At 36.1% G+C, this 20,587-nt stretch overlaps 1 protein-coding gene across 4 annotated transcripts in view; it reads left to right on the top strand.

Moving 5' to 3' along the window:
* Positions 1–20,587, top strand: part of TAB2 (TGF-beta activated kinase 1 (MAP3K7) binding protein 2) — a 90,507-nt gene that overhangs the window by 63,475 nt on the left and 6,445 nt on the right. For all 4 annotated transcript variants that reach the window (XM_028103211.2, XM_088023844.1, XM_088023845.1 and 1 more), the window contains 3 exons: positions 13,232–13,392; positions 13,605–13,698; positions 15,001–15,081. In XM_028103211.2, the coding sequence (XP_027959012.1) occupies positions 13,232–13,392; positions 13,605–13,698; positions 15,001–15,081 (336 nt within the window). The remainder of the gene's footprint in view (positions 1–13,231; positions 13,393–13,604; positions 13,699–15,000; positions 15,082–20,587) is intronic.

Below are 20,587 nucleotides of genomic sequence, written 5' to 3'. Positions count from 1 at the left end.
ATACCCTGTGCCCCTTTTAAATTGGGTAATTTGTCTTTTTATTATTGAGTTATATGAATTCTTTGTATATTCTAAGTGTAAGTCTCTTATATGATATGTAATTATTTTTCCCATTTTGTGAATTTTCTTCTTTTCTTTTCTTTTTTTAAGTAAGCTCTACGCCCAGTGTGGGGCTTGAACTTACGACCCCTGCAATCAAGAGTTGCATGCTCTACCAACTGAGCCAGCCAGGCACCCCTGTCTTTCCATTTTCTTTCTTTCTTTTTTTTTTTTAAGATTTTATTTATTTACTTGACAGAGAGATAGAGAGCACAAGTAGGCGGAGCGGCAGGGAGAGGGAGAAGCAGACTCCTCGCTGAGCAGGGAGCCCGATGCGGGGCTCGATCCCAGGACTCTGGGATCATGACCTGAGCCAAAGGCAGACACTTAACCTACTGAGCCACCCAGGCACCCCATGTCTTTCCATTTTCTTGATAGTGCTCTTTGAGGCACAAAAGTTTTTAATTTAGCTGTAGTCCAACTTACTTATGTTGCTGTTTCTCCTTTCATTGCTCATGTTTTTGGTGTCATATCTAAGAATCAGTTGCCAAATCAGAGGTCATGAGAATTACTCCTATATTTTCTCCTAAGAGTTCTGTAATTTTAGTGCTCGTATTTTGGTCTTTGATGTGTTTTGAGTTAATTTCTATATAAGAGTATGAGGTAAGGGCCTAACTTCATTCTTTCACATGCGGCTTACCCAGATATCCCAGCATCATCTGTTGAAAAGACTTTTATTTCCTCATTGAATGGTCTTGGCACCCTCATAGAAAATCAGTTGACCATAAGCACATGGGTTTATTTCTGGACTCTTAATTATTTTTCATTGATCTGTATGTCTACCTTTATGCCACACTGTCTTGATTATTGTTACTTTGTAGTAGGTTTTGAAATTGAGACATATAAATTCTACATTGTTTTTCAAGAACGTATAAATTTATAATAATTATAAATTTTAGAATTAACTTGTCAATTTCTACAGAGAAGTCAGCTGGGATTCTGGTAGGAATTGCACTAAAATATTTTTCTACATATACTTGATTTTTTTTAATTTTTTTTTTAATTTTATTTATTCTTTCGAGACACAGAGAGAGAGAGCATGAGCACGAGCAGGGAGAGAGGCAGAGGGAGAAGCAGGCTCCCCGCTGAGCCAGGAGCCAGACATGGGGCTCGATCCCAGGACCCTGGGATCATGACCCGAGCCGAAGGCAGATGCCTAACCATCTGAGCCACCCAGGTGCCCCCTACATATACTTGATTTAAAAAAAAAAATGCAGTCAGAACAAAAGGGTGGGTGTATAGTGAAAAGTTCCCCTCACCAGAGATAACCAAGAGCTATTCACAAATATTGCATTTTGTATTCTTCTAAAAACTGAAACTGTATATCAAGTATGTATATATATATGTATTTGTATATAAGTATATAAATATATGCATATATTTATATACAAGCATATATATATATATTTACACCTCTTTTTAAATGAAATATAGCATTTAGCTTTTTGTCTTTATCATTTTTTTGTCTCTCTTTGAGAGTATTCCATGTTAGCAGGTGCAGGTAGATCTCTTTTCTTAAAAAATGGCTGCATGGTATTTTGTACCATAATCCATAACTAGGCCTTTCTTGATAGATAGACCTTAAGTTCTTGTTTTTACAAACTGCTGCAGTAAAAATCCTATACATTCATATTTATGCCCATGTCCAAGTATGTTCGCAGAAGAGATTACCAGGAGTGGAACTGCTGTGTCAAAGGATATGTGTATTTTTAATTTTGATAGATATATCATTTAGGCTTGGTTATGCTTCAGTAACAAACTGTCTTTAACAACCAAGGTTTATCTCTAGCTCACTTGCCACTATAGATAGCTGGTGGGCTCTGTTCTTTATCATCCTCACTTAAGGACCCAGGTTGAGGGAAGCTCCATTCCATGCCTCCATGATTGTTCAGGCAAGACAAAAGAAATACAGCAAATCAGTACTGACGCCTTAAGCTTCTACCCTGACATGTTACTCTTTAGTAAAGCAAGTTACAGAACCACACCTAACCACATCTGATTGCTAGAGAATGGGGAGGCATAATTCTACCATACATACCTGGAAGGCAGAGAGCCAGAAATATTTGGTGAAGGACACTGATGACTACCACGGAACATGTTGCCAATTTTGAGACTCTTTGCTAGCAGTTTATACTCTCATATTTGTAAATAGGGAACACTTTAGGCAACATTTATAAGAATGTTCTTTGACTTCTTCCCTCCCCTACCCATCACTATGTAGGTGACTGAAAAAAAGAATACATCTTTGTCAGTCTGGTAGGCAAAAATGTACTGTTTTGGATTTTAAAAATGTGCATCTTTAAATATGAGTGAGGTAGAGCATCTTTTCATGTATTAATTTTTAAGCTGTTTGTATTTTGTGAACTTGCCTGTTGTGGGATATCTGGTTTTTTTTATTACTTTTAACTTGATAAATTTTTTTGTTTTATAATTTCTTTTTTACTTTTATATATTCAAACTTATCAATCTTTTTTTTCTTTCTGGTTTCTGGGTTTTATGTCTTATTTAGAAACTAGCCCTTCACAACATTCCAAGATTTCAAAAGACCAGAAATCTTGCACATATCTTCTCTTAAATTATAGCGATATTCTTTGAAACTATATTGAACTGGCCTTCATTTCTCTTTCCTCTGGCAACCCTTCAAAAACTTGAAAATAATTAACCATATCCCCCTTTAAAAGGATAAGCCTTTCTAAGCTATAAATGTCCCCAGTTCCTTTAATGGTTCATCCAGTTGTATTTCTTGGAGGCTCTTTTGGTATCTCTAGGGCCTGGTTTTCTTTTTCTCTAACACAAAAATTTTAGACAGTATCTATATCTTAATGCTATAAGATTGCATTTAGGATCTTACTTATATACAAATTAGGCCAACAAGGTGTTTATCTAGCAGAAGCCTCATACTCATCTCTTATTAATATGAAGTATAAATACTTTAAGTTTCTTAAAAATAATTACAGGAGTTAAGCATCATTCCTCATGGTCTTGTTATTTCTGTTGCCCAGATTACAGGTCCAGTTGCAGCACTGTTGAAAGATCTGATTTCAAACTCTTCTTAAAAATGACAAAATAGATGAAAACATCAGGATGTTTATTTTAATGAGTAATCGCCATCTCTGAGTCCTTTGTGACTCCATCACTAAATAAGTGACAATAATTACACATTGGCTTATAAAACAAATACCCCTGCTGTCAGCAGTTACAGTCTAGAAAAGTCTTGATTTATTTTAGAAGCTGACATTGTACCTTGTTAGGTACAGTGACTTAAGCATGTACCTGACTTAGGCATATAAAATTGTCATGACAGACAAAAGTATAAAAGACATTAGAAATAAATACCTATTATGTTTCCAATGGCAAATTTCTCTCTCTCTCTCTCTTTATAATAAGCCCAAGATCTTTGTATCCATAAATAACTGTTACATTTTCCAGTGGCAGAGGTATTTTTAATATGCACACTGCATCCTCCCTTTTTTTTTTTTTAACTTTTGGAGGAATTAGATGTTATTTACACTATAAAATACCTAAAATTAGTAAAGCTAATACCATCTGAAACTTGAAGTGTGTTTTTCTAATTACAAATAAAGTTGAGTAAGAAATTGTTTCCATCGTTCACTGGAAGTTGACAAAAGCTGGGTAAAGACTAAGCTTTCTAAAACTGTGGCTTAAAAAAAATGCCTAGAGGAGTGGTTTAAGGGCCCTAGTATTTGAATTAACTAATACTTATTTTTAACAACCACAAGAGGGAGTTGCATGCTTAAATTACCTTTATCTATTAAAATGTAATTTTGACTGAAAGAGGATTTAAAAGGTACTGAATTTTTTTTCTCCATTATTCGTCCTTCCTTTTTGTGTATTTCAAAGGTAAAGTGGATAGGTAGGTTTAGAAAACAAAGTCAGTGTGTGATCAAGATGTTAAATACATCAGTTATTTTATTTCCTTGGTAGAACTAGCATATTAAAAAAAGCCACCTTTCTGCATTGTGAGCAACCTAAAAGTCTTGCCATATTTCAAAATGTATTCAGTTATGCTAAGTGATAAATACTAAAACTAAACAAGGAGACTCTAAAATAAATTTCACATTTCTGTTTTATCAATATTTCTATTTCTTGGACCAAAAATTAGTATTTTACTCTGTCATTCACTAAAAGTCAAATTGTTGTCATTATTTGGCATTTAACAGATATTTATCAAGTGCCTACAATTGTCAGGGTTTAATACTAGATACCCCGTGGTACAAAATTGCATTCAGTGTTTACTCTCAAGGAGCTTGAGGTTTAGTTGAGAGATGTACTTAATGAAAAATCTAAAATGCTGAATTTTTCCAAGTGTGAAATGAAATGAACGCATCTAACAAAGTTTCTCCTTTAGTCGGATACTGATTTATGAATACAAAATAATAAAATATAAGCTCTTGAAATAATTCAACTTTGTTTCCTTCCTTCACATTTTACTCATGGTATTAATTACTGCCCTTTGAACAGGTAGTATAGAAATTAACTTAAGCTCCTTTACTATTACAATTATCTTGGGAGTGCCTGGGTGGCTCAGTTGGTTAAGCATCTGACTCTTCAGCCCAGGTCTTCATCTCGGGGTTGTAAGTTCAAGCCCTGCACTGGGATCCACATCTAATCCAGAAAATCTTGGATTCCAGAATAGTAAAAACTTAATTAATGTGTTTTTGGCTGAATGAAATACTGTTACAAGGCAAATATCACAAATAAAACTAAAGCACGGTCTTTACTGATGCCTTATTATAGTTTAACTACTCTTGTATGATGATATTATTTTATCAAAGGTATACATATATACATACATTTATATATATTTTATAACATCTGTATATTATGAAATATATATTTTTTAACATCTACATATTATATATATAACAGATATATAAATAATAAATACATATTTTATAACAAATATAAAATATATATGTATCTTCTATATATAGACACAATTATTATCTAGGTTTAGGTTTTTCTTTAAATTATCCTTGTTCCACATTCAGTGAACTCCTTCAGTTTAAAGGCTAGTGTCTCCCTTCAGCTCTGGAAATCCCCTCCTGATTCCCAGTTTCTCCATTGTCTCTTTCTAGAACTTCTCTTATTCAGCTATTTGACATCCTAGACCAGCCTATTTCCCATCATTATATCCTCAAATATTCTACCTCCTTATCTTTCTTATTCTGTAATTGAGTATACTTCCTTAATTTTTGTTCCAACCCGTGTATGAAATTTTCATTTCAGCAATGATGTTTTTAATTTCTAAGAGCTAGTTCTCTAATTCCTTTCTCAGAGCAGATTGTTTTATGGGTGTATGAATATCTCAGATCTCTTAATGATGCTAATTAGGATTTAAGTTTTTGTCTATCTCCTGAATTATCTGTGCTTAATCTGGTTTTAGTCTTTATATAGATCTTTTACATGTCAGGTGTTCCTGAAATGTATAGTGATCCATGGCTGTTGGTTTATATGTAAGAATGAAGGACTGAAAGCTAACTCATTAGGTGGAGCCTGATTCAGAGCAAAAGTGTCTTTATAAAAACACTGTAATTATGTTTCTTCATTTTGAGTCTAATAATGGTTCTTAATGGATACGTACTGTATAATGGTTTATATGGTAAAGGTTAAAACTGGGAGACCACAACTAGAGAAAAAGAGTTCATTGGCTTTAACTGAATTTTCATAGTGATTCACCTTGACACCCCTCTTTTCTTTGTCATTCATCTTTCTCAGATTTCTATCTAAAAATCTCAAGCCACAAATGAAAGTGAACTAGACACATAAAAATCCAGGCAACTTAGAAGAAAGAATTGCTAAGAAATAGAGGGTCATTATCTCTTTCCTACTATCTTCAGAGCACTTTTTATTTTATGATTAACAGACAAACTTAAGAAATCCTGAATAGTCTTTAAACTACATTTGTCATTTCTAAGTAATATAGTCATTATAACTCTGCTCTCAGATTTTGTTTTCACTGGAAAGAAATCTCTCATAAATTCTGAGACCATGGATTCACAATATTTTACTTTAGGGCTTCAGTCTAATCATAGGATATATCTTGCCATTTTTCCCAAAGGCAGGCCATATCTTTAGCCATTGTAAAAACTCCTCTCTTTGTAAATTCCCAGGGATGTAGTATTTTTCTTATTTCAGAAACATTCTGAAGAATTTACTCTTTAACTTCAAAATATCGCCACAACCCTCAGCGGCTCTGGCTCCTTCATTTCTCTTAAGTCTTTTGAATCGGATTTCTGCCTGTAACTGTTAAAGGGTACTCCTAATACTGGTCTTCTGTGTAGCTCTCAACTCTGGTTTACTTCCCTATTTTGATAGAAACATTAAAAATATCATATTGGGGATTACTGATGGAGCTCTCTGTGACTGGGAGAGTGTTCAGCCCCTGTCCTGGAATGTACGTTCTGAGATGCCTTCAATGGAAAATAAATTTGAATGTTCTTCTATGGTTTTTGAAACTAAGTTGGGTGCTAGCTTCCCCCCCGCCACCCTTTTATCATTAAGTAAAGAAGCCTTTTTATCTCATAACATATTTTGCCCTAAAGTCAACTTTTTTCTCTGAAATGAGTATTACTACACTTGCTTTATTTCAATTTTATATTCAGCTGGTATGTCACTTTCAAGACTTGTCTAGTGGGGGCACCTAGTCACTCGTTTGGGCGGCTGGCTTTTGATTTCAGCATAGGTGGTGATCTCTGGGTCCTGGGATCAAACTCCCTGTCAGGCTCTGCGCTCAGCAGGGAGTCTGCTTGAGGATTCTCTCTCTCCCTCTTCCTCTGCCCCTCCCAAATCGCATACATGCGCGCTCTCTCTCTTTCTAAAATAAATAAATCTTAAAAAAAAAAAAGAAAAAAAAAAAAACACTTGTCTAGTGGCCGTCAAGATTTTCTCTGTATCTTTGGTTTTTAGTAGTTTGACTATGATATGCCTAGTTTGTTTTGTTTTCATACTACTTGGAGATCTCTAGGCTTCTTTGATCTGCGATTTATTGTCTTTCCTTAATTTTATCAGATATTTGCCCATTATCTCTTCAGATATTTCTTCTGACTTGTTTTTCACTGAATACATGTATATTAGACTGTTTGATATTTCCTGCATCTCTTGGATGCTTTGTTCTTTTTTTCACTTTTTTCTTTGTGGTTTGGGTAATTTCTGTCTTTCAGGTTCACTGAGTCTTCTGTGTCCAGTGTGCTGGTAAGTCTGTTGAAGGAATTCTTTATCTCTGATGCCATATTTACTTTCTAGCATTTGACTTTTTTTTATAATTTCCATTTCTCAGATTATCTCTTTTTTCCTGCCTGTTGTCCACCTTTTTAACTAGATCCTTTAACGTATTAATCACAGTTATTTTTAAATTCCCTGTCAGGTGGTTCTAGCATCTGGGTCATCTTTTAGTATGGTTCTATTGATTGCCTTATCTCTTGGTGATAAGTTGGATTTTTCTCTTGCTTTTCTGTGTGTCTCATAATTTCTTGTTGAATGCCAATTACTGTGTGTAAAAAACAAAACAAAACAGAAAAGGCTAGGATAAGTAGTACTTACACCCAGAAACAAGAACACGTCTCTTTTCTGCGGGTTATTAAGGGGCTGAGTCAGTTTAGTCAGGAGCGGAGCTGGGTTCAGGTTTTGATAGTGCCTTCAGTGTACCACAGACTTTGAATATCCCCAGCAATTGACTACTCTTACTTTGTGTCTCTTAGAGTGGTACCCGAAGCGCAAAATATTTACTTTACTTTAGTCCTTTACTCCTGACCTTTCTGTGCTATGATGGGTCCCCTTTTACTCAAACTTCCTAATATGATCAAGTCTCCACATGATCTGATAAAGGGCCAAATAGTAAATAAACTATGTACGATTTTGCAAGCCATGCAATTTCTGTCACTGCTATTCAGTTCTGCTGTTGTAACACAAAAACAGTCACAGACAGTAAGTAAACAAGTGAGCTTGGCTGTACTCCAGTAAAACTTTTCACAGAGCAGGCATGGGCCGTTTTTGTCCAGTGGTCCACAGTTTGCTGACCACTTGTTTAGAGCCTTGTTCTTGCGCGCACGCACACACACACACACACACACACACACACACACACACACACACACCCATCTCTTCTACCTCTATAATGTAAGCTCCACAAGGGCAGGGATTTTTGCCTGTTCATTGATTTCACAAGTAGGCTTTCAATATATTAAAAGAATGTGTGAGTAAATTGTTTTAAATGTGTTTCTTATGAACAGCATATAGCTAAATTTTAAAAATCTAATGTGCAAATCTCTTGTATCTAAACAAACACATTTAACTAAATTGCAGTTGTGATAACTGATATATTTGGAATTATTCTTGTCATAATTTTTTTATTTTCTATTTCTTTTTTCTTCCTGCCATCTAAGTTTAATCAGATCTTTGTTAATTCTCCTTTTGTTTGTTTGGTCTTTTAATTTAGAAACTGCATTCTATTTAGCTTTCTCTAGTAGTGATTCCTAAATATTTAACGTGTGTGTGTTTTTTTTTTAAGTAGGCTCCACACCCAACAGGGGGCTTGAACTCTACGACCCCAAGATCAAGAGTCACATGCTCTACTGACTGAGCCAGCCATGTGCCCCTAACATGTATATTTGGTTTAGCAACATTTCAGAGTATTCTTCCTAAATACTTTTAAGACCTTAGAATGCTTCTCTGATCTTCATATTTCCAATTTCTTGTTATTTTCTAATGTTTTAGTTTTACTTTTTTCTAAGCAATTTATGCCACCCCACCCACTACCATGGTCTTTCTCCTTTGTTTTAGAGTTAGAACTTTATTTTGATTTATCCATCTATTCTTTCCTTTTGCATTAATTTCCTTCTTACCAAAAACATCATTAGTAGTTCCTTCAGCAGCAATCTGTGGTTGGTAGATTCCCCCAAACTTTATTTAAAAATGTATTCATCCATGCTCTGATAATCTAGTTAGATGATCAAATTATGCCATGATCTTCTGGATTCTGTTATTTCTTTTCTTTAGTTTTGGAAAATTTTCAGCAAGCATCTCTTTGAATTTTGCCTCTCCTCCATTCTTTCTGTTGTCTCCTTCTGGAACTTCTTTTTAGATTTATGTGAGATTTTTTAACCCCTTTCATGTTTGCTGTAGCTTTATCTCTGTGTGTCTGGGTAATGATCTTAGATTTATCTTCCAGGTCACTAACTGTGTCTTTGACTATGTCTAATCTGCTGCTTAATCTGTTTGACTTTTTCATTTCACTGATTATTTTTCATTTCTAGAGGTTGTTTATGGTACTTTTCCTTTTTTTTCTTTCCAAATTTTTATTTAAATTCTATTAGTTTAATACATAGTGTAATATTGGTTTCAGGAGTAGAATGTAGTGATTCATCACTTACATACAATACCCAGTGCTCATCACAAGTGCCCTCCTTAATGCCCATCACCCACTTAGCCCATCCCCCACCCACCTCCCTCCATCAACTTTTTTGTGTTCGCTCTCTGTAGTTAAGGGTCTCTTATGGTTTGCTCCCCTTGTTCTCTCTTTTTTACTACCCTCTTCTCTCTCTCCTATGTTCATCTGTTTCCTAAATTCCACATTAAGTGAAATATGGTATTTGTCTTTCTCTGACTGACTTACTTTGCTTAGCATATCCACTCTAGCTCCATCCAAATCGTTGCAAAAGGCAAGATTTCATTCTTTTTGATGGCCGAGTAATATTTCATGTGTGTGTGTGTGTGTGTGTGTGTGTGTGTGTGTGTGTGTGTGTGTACACCACAGCTTCTTCATCCATTCAATAGTCGATGGACACTTGGGCTCTTTCCATAGTTTGGCTATTGTTGATAATGCTGCTGTAAACATCAGGGTGCATGTACCCCCTTCAAATCTATATTTTTGTATCCTTTGGGTAAATACCTACTAGTGCAATTTGCTGGATTGTAGGGTAGTTCTACCTTTTTGAGGAACTTCCATTCTGTTTTCCAGAGAGACTGCACCAGTTTGCATTTCCACCAACAGTGTAAGAGGGTTCCCCTTTCTTTGCATCCTCCCTAACATCTTTTGTTTCCTGTGTTAGTTTTAGCCATTCTGACAGGTGTGGGGGTGGTATCTCATTGTAGTTTGATTTGTATTTTCCTGATGATGAGTGATGTTGAGCATCTTTTCATGTGTCTGTTAGCCATCTGGATGTGTTCTTTGGAAAAATGTCTGTTCATGTCTTCTGCCCATTAACTGGATGGATTCTTTGTTTTTTGGGTGTTGAGTGTTCTTTGTAGTTTTTGGATACTAACCCTTTATCATATATACCATTTGCAAATATCTTTTCCTATTCTGTAAGCTGCCTTTTAGTTTAAGTTTGGGGGGCTCTTTCTGGGCCACTGATTCTCATGGTAGATCATTTTCTTTTTTGGTCATACTTTTCTGTTGAGAGCTTCTCTTCGTTGAGGATTTTTCTATATGGATCCCATAGTAATAGCTCCCTGGTAGTGGAAGTGGGTTGCCAGAGCAGTTTGCATTTGCTTCTGCCAGGCACTCCAAGGAAATCACTAGCCTGGGATAATTGTCATAATAATTTCTCACCCTGAGGTTCTCTCTCTGCCCTTACAATATAAGTTTTGATCACTCAAATGTGTTATAAGTTGGATTTCAGTTTCTCAGGAAATCTGTTCTCATCCCTGCTTCATAATATAATATTGACTAGTGCCACAAATGTATATCTTGTTTCATAACTTCAGCATAAATATAAACCATCATTTAGTCATTAGAGAATATTGAAGAATTCAGTCATTAGGGAGAAAATCTTGAGTATTAATTTTAAGAAATGCTACTTTTAAATAGAATCACAAATTTGAACAAATTTCTAAGTAATGCCACTTGAGACACATTGTTGGTAGATGGTTGGAGTTTAGATATAAAGGAAAGTATATTATTCTTCATCTTCCTTCGCCTTGTCCTTCATTCTTACTGCAGTCTTGCCTCCAGCTTTTCTTCTCTTTGTGTCCCACTCAAAAAATAACAGCCCACATCCTCATCTTTTTTTAGGAGAATGAACAAACCCTAATGTAGAATTCTTACATTTTGGAAATAGGGGGATAAAACTGCAGTTCAGATAAATAAGCCAAATTGATTAAAGCTTGACAAAACAAGCTTCATAGGAAAGTAACAAAGACACAGCAAGTTTTCAACCAGGAACATGTTTATCTCCAAAAACGCCTCTCTGCAGTTACAGAATATATATTAAAATGGGAGAAAGCTTAACAGGGTTTTAGTGTTTATCAAAAAGAATCAGCCATGGTTTTTTAAACTTGAAACATTATGCCCTTGTATTTATTTCTTCCAATAAATAAGAAAGGAGAATTACAGAGGGAAGCATGTATGGATTATAACAGTGTCAGATTTTGTTGGGAAAAATTATCTACTATTTAAGGTTAATTTTTAAGTCCTTGAGCCTAACAGCCTCCCTCACTTCATAGCCTAATTCTGGTTCTACAGTACATTACTAGATTGAATGGCCCAAATATACCTTAATATGCCATAGCCTTTTTCTTATTTTTTAGATTCATCTGACTGTTCAGCATTAGCCTAATCTGTTTAGTCTACTTGAGTTTTTCATTTGAATAACTGGTTTTCATTTTTAAAGGTTGTTAATTGTACTTTTCTAAATCCACCTGTTTTCTCATAGTAAAATCATCCCAAGCTGACTTTTTATAGAAGTAGATACAGGTATTTTCACTTCCAGTCCAGTATACTAAAAGAGGCCTACATTGTCCAAGGATTAATCACAAGAACATACACGGATTTTTATGGCTTAGTAAGGTTTCCCAAGCAGTTTATCATTCATGCTACAAGATTGATTGCATAATTTCTTTCTTTAAAAATCTTAGGAAAAAAAAAATCTTAGGAAAATAAGGGCACCTGGGTGTCAGTTAAGCATCCAACTCTTGATTTCAGATCAGATAATGATCTTCAGGGTGGTGAGATCGAGGCCCGTGTCATGCTCTGCGCTGAGCGTGGAGCCTGCTTAAGATTCTCTCCCTCTCCCTCTGCCCCTCCCTACCCTGTGCGCTCTCTCTCTTCCTAAAAAAAAAAACAAAAACAAATCTTAGGAAAATATTTTCATAAAATACAAGTGATTTCTCTTAAGTGGTATCATTTTGACTTTGTGATTTGAACAATTTAATACTAACATTTCACAATTTGGAGCGCCTGGGTAGCTCAGTTGGTTAAGTGTCCAACTCTTTTTTTTTTTTAAGATTTTATTTATTTATTTGACAGAGAGACACAGCGAGAGAGGGAACACAAGCAGGGGAAGTGGGAGAGGGAGAAGCAGGCTTCAGCGGAGCAGGGAGCCCGATGTGGGGCTCGATCCCACGACCTGGGGATCATGACCCGAGCCGAAGGAAGATGCTTAATTGGACTAAGCCGCCCAGGCGCCCCAAATGTCCAACTCTTGATTTTTGGCTAGGGTCATGATCTTGAGGTCTTGCGATTGAGCCCCACATTGGGCTCTGTGCTGAGTGTGGAGCCTACTTAATATTCTCTCTCTCCCTCTGCCTTCTCTCCTCCCCCACCCCCGGTCACGTGGCTGCCCTCTTTCTGTCTTAAAAAAAAAATTAACAATTTAATGTTAATATTCATGTGGATTGAAATCAGTCTGTTTTATTTGTTGCCTACATCAGAATGGATTTAGCTTAACCCACGTTCCCTTTTGAAATGTCTATAAAGTGTTCATATTAGAATACCTTATGCAGAGTCCAAACACGTCAGGCTTCTTATCCTTTTAGAGGGTCAGATGTGAATTAAATAATAGTTAGTAGATTAGTTGACTAGACTGGAGCCTTTAGAGAAGTCATAGGCTACTAAAAATACTGTCCTTAGCCATAAAGTGGGTTTATCTGAACACTTTTTAAAAAATATTTTAAACAAGTAGCAACATTTGTCTGCTTGAATAATTAAAATAATTTTCAAGTTAAATATTTTGAAATTTTAAACACTTAAACTCAGAATAGTTTGTTTTAAGGTATTTTGGCATGCTCTTGTTTATAGCAGAAATATTTACTTGTTTTGTTTTCCCAAGGCTGCTTAAAGGTTAATTGACTAAAGTGGGTGGGTCCTCATGTTTACTAATATGTGTTGCAGCTCTGTTGGTACACCAGAAGGCCAGAATGGAACGACTTCAAAGAGAACTTGAGATTCAAAAGAAAAAGCTGGATAAACTAAAATCTGAGGTCAATGAAATGGAAAATAATCTAACTAGAAGGCGCCTGAAAAGATCAAATTCCATATCCCAAATACCTTCAGTAAGTCTTTCTATAACTCTTGTGACCTCTGTGCTTGAACATGAGAATAGGCAATCTGCCGTAAGTGTAAAAGGTTGATCTGGTTTCCTAGAAATGCTCTTAATTCATACTTGTTTCTTTGCCCTTACCCTCCCCTGTCAAACTCCACTCTTTCTTAACTAAATGACAAGAGAATTCAACGTAGATCCTTCTCACACGGAATTATTTTTCAGCTCGAAGAAATGCAGCAGTTGAGAAGTTGTAATAGACAACTCCAGATTGACATTGACTGCTTAACCAAAGAAATTGATCTTTTTCAAGCCCGAGGTAAAGTTCAGTGCATATTCAACTGAAATTCATTGTATTAATTTATCAACTCTTTTCCTGTGGCTGAAAACAAACTTATCAGTTGTAATCTTATTGTCTCAGATTTGACTTTGGAGCCAGAAAGTACTAAAAAACTATTGGGTTTTTCTCCCGGCCCCCTCTTCCAGAGAGGTTTATGAATACTTTGATAAAATTTGTATTATTCAAACCTGCTTTAGTCTCATGTTAAGGGAAGACAATGATTAGTATGGTTGTATTGTCAAAAGTATTGCTGTAATATATTGTAGCATGTATAATACTTATAATATTTGTTATAATATTTAATAAGGTTAAAATATAGGTACTCCTGTCTTTTTCCTATTTCCCTTCTTTACTTTTAACTTTCAAGAATCATGCTTTTAAGATCATAGTTAAAAAGACATCCCCACTCTAATGGCACTATCTTAATTGATAAAACAGAGAAGGGAATAAAAATATGGCTTATACATTTTTTAGAACAATGATAGCTTATTAGGAAGCCTGAGCTATTAGTGATAAGCAGTACTTGGTTATTGTAGCAAAAAATCTTGACAATTTAATTCAGTTCCACAGACAACTAAAAGGAAATTTTATAACTGAAACCTAATTCTGAAGTTAGGGAAATAATAGAAATATATGAAATGGAAAAGACAGGATAAGAGAAGGAAGCCAACAAAAAAGAAGTCCTTAATTACTCTTTTAAGTGTGTGCCGAAAATTCATCAAACTGAAAGATGATAATGTTGTATTTTCTTTTAAAACCTTAATAAATCATGTATCTTGAAACATTCACTGAAGATGCCATAGTTTAAAAGTGTTGGTCTAGCAGCTATAATTCTTGAACTTGTTCCTTTTGTCATCTGAACCATTATATTAAATTAGTGCAAGGTTTTTAATACTTGTTTGGGGCCAAGGTATTTAGTTGCTTAAGACCATGTTTGATCATTTGAAATTATATTTTAAATTGTTAAATTTTAAGTTATTTTAACTTATCACATAGAACCAGTGGTCTGGTTGTAATTCTGTTACTGTCTTACTAACAGTTTAATTTGACCTCTTCCTCCATTTACCATGTAGACTTCTGTTGTGAGTACTGTATTATACCTACCTCAGCTGTTTTCACAACTTTACATGTAATTTAAGATTAGAGGTACAAAATAAATGAAAGCATTTCTTCTATTTATACTGTGATCTTTTTTAGAAAGAAAATATTTGCTTTTTAAAAAATAAAATTAAATATTTTTGAGCTATAAACATTGATATATTTACTTTTTATGTATTTCAGGACCACATTTTAATCCCAGCGCTATTCATAACTTTTATGACAATATTGGATTTGTAGGTCCTGTGCCACCAAAACCCAAAGGTTAGTGTATTCATTAAGTGTGAAAACTGTTACATTTTAAAAAGCAAGATTTTAGAAAATTTTGTTTTTAGCAGCCTTCCACTCTAGAAGTGCTTCAAACTTTGGCATTCGTGGATGAATTCATTAGGAAGATAGTTGCTTATTTTCACTTACATGCTGGGATGGGGGAGGATGCAAAAGTCTAATGTACTTAGCTCTTTAAAAGTAATATGCATGTCCTTAGGATTCATTATATACTCCTAAAATAGCAAGTCTTGGGAAAAAATAATCAGGTGCAAAAATTTGTACTCTTTAAAAATTTAGGTAACTGTTGAGAACAATACCTTAAGAAAGTTTATTTTTCATGAGTATTGTTTAATTTATGCATAATTCTGTATAATCACAATACTCTGAATTTCAAACGAATGATTTTTAAAAATTATTACCTGCTATCATTTTATATCATTGATAATCAGATTTGTATGCACGTGAAACTAAGGTATGTCAAAATATGTGTGTGGATTTTTTTACTCTAGGAATTAAAATATAGAGAGAAATGAGAACAAGAAAGAATAGGTATGTTACTAACTCTTTGGTTTGTTACAAGACTTCGCACAGTCTCACGCAGTGTCCTGTTCTCCCCACTCCCTGATTTTTGTTTAAATATAAATTGATTAGGACTAACTGCATCTTCATGGGTTGGTTTGTTTGTTTTTAATTTAAATGTTCCTAAACATAGTTAGCTGGAATGCAGTGCACTATTATTACAGCAGAGCAAAAGTGAGAATAGGGCATTTGTCACAGTAAGCAGCGGTTAAAATACTGGATGCCATTTGGATGTTAATTGAGTAAAGGAATAAAGAAAACAATGGCATAGCCTAGCTCCTTAAAATAAGCAAAGTGGGTATTTCCAGACTCTGAATGAGTTGCTCTAATATAACCTTTTCACTCTCTCAAAAACTAGAATTGTTCTTATAAAAAGATTCCTGTTTTACTTCAGCGTAATCCAGTACTTATGTGTTGAGTGTAGGAAGGAGTATATAGGTGGGGGGGTGGAGGATAGATGGAATAAGATTGATCTTGACAATCTGAAGCAGGATAAGAACGTGAGGGTTTATTTTACTATTCTCTCTATATAAACTTGAAATTTTTCATGGAGATAAAAAGTAAGGAAAGGTAGAACAGTAGAAAGCACAGATGGAAACCTTTCCTTAAATTTATAATGTGTCAACGGGAGGGATACAAGATGGTGTCATAGGAAGAACCTAAGCCCACCTCTTCCCGTGGACATACCAAATCTATACCTACCTATAGAGCAATTCCTCCTGAAGAACTGAGGGCTGATTGAACAGCTTTTGCACAGCAGAGGATAGAAGGACCACATAGAGATTGAAAGGCGAGATGGAGACACAGTAACCATGGGAACCCCACCCCCTACACTGTAAACTGCAGAGGGGAGAGAGAGCACTGAGGAACCCATGCACAGATTTGCCCGCCCACCCCCCAAAAAGCTGTGATTTAAAGGGCAACTAGTGGGCTGCCGGGGTGGCTCAGTCAGTTAAGCATCTGCCTTCAGTTCAGTCATGGTCCTGGGGTCCTGGGATCAAGCTCCACACTGGGCTACCTGCTCAGTGAGGAATCGTCTTCTCCCTCTCCCTCTGCCCCACCCCCACTCTCCCTCTCTCAAATAAATAAAAATCTTTTTAAAAAATAAAGGGCAACTAGAATATAAGTGAAGAAAACCCATATTCCAACTCTAGAGCATCTACCATATGGTGGGAAAACTGCTGGAACTCTCTCTGGGGTCAGAAGTGCAAGCAAGCACTATGTTTACCTTCTCCCACCTCCTTGATAGCATAAATGGGAACAGAGTCTAGCCACTGTAGCCAGCCTGCCCTCTCAGGAAGACTTGTGCCTCTGTATTATACCTCCGTCAGCTCCAGCCATCCTTCCAAAAGAGCCCCCTGCACCTGTGCCCACCTGAGCTCCGGCCATCCCAGCAAGGTGGCCCACAGTGCAGTGCACACTAGTGCACGCTCATCCTATACCCACTACAGCTCCAGCCATCCTACCAGGGCATCCCTGCACGGCGTACCCTAGGACTCAGCTCACACTTGCTACAGCTACCACCAGCCAGCCAGAGCTGCCAGGCACAGGTAGTCTATTCAGGGACATTCCTCCACAGAGCCTCTCCTTCATGACTGGGAGGGGTAGCTGTTGCCTAATTCATAGAAACAAATACAGAAAGTCAAACAAAATGAGACAGAGGAATGTGCTCCAAACAAACAAAAAATTTCAGAAAAAGAACTAAATGAAACAGAAATAAACAATCTACTTGATAAAGAATTCAAATTAATGGTCATAAAGATGCTCATCAAACTTGAGAGACGAGTGGATGAGTTCAGTGAGAACTTAAGAGATATAAAATATAAAAAGAATCAGAGTTGAAGAATACGATTAGTGAAATGAAAAATACACTAGAGGGAATCAGCAGCAGATTAGAGGATGCAGAAGAACGGATCAACCATCTAGAGCCAGGGTAATGGAAAGCACCCAAGCTGAACAGCAAAAAGAAAAAGGAATGTTAAAAAATGAGGATAGGTTGGGGCGCCTGGGTGGCTCAGTCATTGAGCGTCTGCCTTCGGCTCGGGTCATGATCCCAGGGTCCTGGGATCAAGCCCCGCATCGGGCTCCCTGCTCCACGGGAGGCCTGCTTCTCCCTCTCCCATTCTCCCTGCTTGTGTTCCTTCTCTCGCTGTGCCTCTCTCTGTCAAAAAAATAAAATCTTTAAAAAAAAAAAAATGAGGATAGGTTAAGGGATCTCTGGGACATTAAGAATAATAACATTCACGTTACAGAGGTCTCAGAAGGAGGAGAGAGAGAGAAAGGGGCAGAAACTTACTGTAAGAGATGATAGTTGAAAACTTTCCTAACCTGGGAAAGGAAATACACATCCAAGTTCAGGAAGCACAGAGAGTCCCAAATAAATCTGAGCCCAGATAGGACCACACCAAGACACATAATTAAAATGTCAAAGATTAAAGATAGACAATCTTAAAAAAAGCAGTAAGAGAACAGGAACTAGTTATATATAAGGAAGAACCCCATGAGACTTATCAGCTGATTTGGGGACAGAAACTGCAGCCAGAAAGGAGTGGCATGAATTATTCAAAGTGCTGAGAGGAAAAAACCTACAACCAACATACTACTTGGCAAGATTATCATTTAGAATTGGAGAGCTAGAGTTTCCCAGACAAACAAAAGTTAGAGTTCATCACCACTAATCCAGCCTCGTAAGAAATGTTAAAGGGACAAGAAAAGACCATAACTAGAAATAAGAAAATAATGAAATGAAAAAATTTCCCAGGTGAGAGCAAACATATGGTAAAGATAGTTGATCAGTTGCTTATAAAGCTTAGTATGAAGGTTAAAAGACAAAAGTAGTAAAATCAGCTGTACCTAAAAAAAAAAAAAAATTAAGGGAATCACAAAATAAAAAGACATAAAATATGACATATACATAAAACATAGAGGAGAAAGTAAAAATGTAGTGCTTTTAGAATGTGTTTTTACTGCAGTGATCATCCACTTCATATGGACTGCTTTATACTTAGGGTGTTACATATGAACTTCATGGTAACCACCAACCAAAAACCTGTAACAGATACACAAAAAATAAAGAGAAAGGAATCTAAGCATAACATTAAAGAAAGTCATCAGCACAAGAAAGGAACATAGAAGAACTACAGAAACAACCAGAAAACAACAAAACGGCAATAAGTACATACCTGTCAGTAATTACTTTAAATGTAAATGGTCTGGGTGCGTGGGTGGCTCAGTCGGTTAAGTGTCTGCCTTCAGCTCAGGTCGTGATCCCAGGGTCCTGGGATCTAGCCCCATATCGGGCTCCCTGCTCAGTGGGGAGTCTGCTTCTCCCTCTCCCTCTCCCTCTGTGTGCCTGCCCTTGCTCGCTCGCTCTCTCAAATCTTAAAAAAAAAAAAAAAAAATGTAAATGGTCTGAATCCTCCCATCAAAAGAGATAGGGTGACTGGATGGTAAAATAACAAGGCCCATTTATATGCTCCCTACGAGAGACTCACTTCAGACCTAAAGATGCTGACTGAAAAGAAAGGGATGGAAAAAGATACTCCATGCAAATAGAAGCAAACAAACTGGGTAGCAGTACTTATATCAGACAAAGTGGACTTTAAAACAAAGACTGTAGCGAGACAAAAAAGGGCACTATGTAATGATAAAGAGATCAACAAAAGGATATTACAATTGTAAATATTTATGCACCCAACAAAGGAGCACCTAAATATATGAAGCAAATATTAACAGACGTAAAGAGAAAAATTGACAGTAATACAATAATAGTAGGGAACTTTAACAGTACACTTAATATCAATGGAGAGATCTTCCACACAGTAAAAAAGGAAACAGTGGCTTATGAGCAACCCATTAGAATACATGGACTTAACAGATAGAGAACATTTCATCCAAAAACAGCAGAATACATATTGTCAAGTACACATGGGGGGACATTCTCCAGGACAGATCACATGTTAGGCCACAAAACAAGTCTCAATGAACTTCAGAAGACTGAAATCATGTCAGGCATCTTTCCAACCACAATGCTATAAAACTAGAAGTCAATTACAAGGGAACAATTGGAAAAAAACACAAATATGTGGAGGCTGAACAACATACTGAACAACCCAATGCATCAATGAAGAAATCACAGAGGAAAAACCTGTAGACAAATGAAAATGGAAGCACAGGTTCAAATCCTCTGGAATGCAGCAAAAGCAGTACTAAGAGGGAAATTTATGGCGATAGAGGCCTACCGCAAGAAACAAGAAAAATCTCAGATAATCTAACTTTACACCTACAAGAACTAGAAAAAGAACAAAGCCCAAAGTTAGTGGAAGAAAGGAAATAATAAAGATCAGAGTGGAAATAAACAAAATAGAGTCTAAGAAAAATAGAAAAGAGCAATGAAACCAAGATCTCTAATTCTTTGAGGACATAAGCAAAATTGATAAACCTTTAACCAGACACATCAGGAAAAAAGAGAGGGCTCAAATAAAATCAGAAACGAAAGAGAAGTAACAGCCAACACTACAGAAATACAAAGGATTATAAGGGATTACTATGAAAAGTTTTATGTCAGGATTTCAACAACCTAGAAGAAATGGATAAATTCCTAGAAATAAACACTATTCCAGGACTGAATCAGGAAGAAACAGAAAATCTGAACAGACCGATTACTAGTGACAAAATTGAATCCAGAATCAAAAAACTCTCAACAAACCAAAGTCCAGGACCAGATGGCTCCACAGGTGAATTCTGCCAAACATTTAAAGAAGAGTTAGTATCTATCCTTCTCAAACTATTCCAAAAAATAAGAGGTAGGAAAACTTCCAAATTTATTCTACAAGGCCAGCATTAGCCTGATAAACAAAACCAGACAAAGACACTACAAAAAAAAGAAAATTACAGGCCAGTATCCCAAATGAACATAGAT

This window comes from Eumetopias jubatus, unplaced genomic scaffold (assembly GCF_037043125.1).
Source record: "Eumetopias jubatus isolate StellerSeaLion01/CBP00866 unplaced genomic scaffold, mEumJub1_p1.0 scaffold_6, whole genome shotgun sequence".
Classification (NCBI taxonomy): Eukaryota; Metazoa; Chordata; class Mammalia; order Carnivora; family Otariidae; genus Eumetopias; species Eumetopias jubatus.
This window is presented reverse-complemented; position numbering and strand designations above follow the sequence as displayed.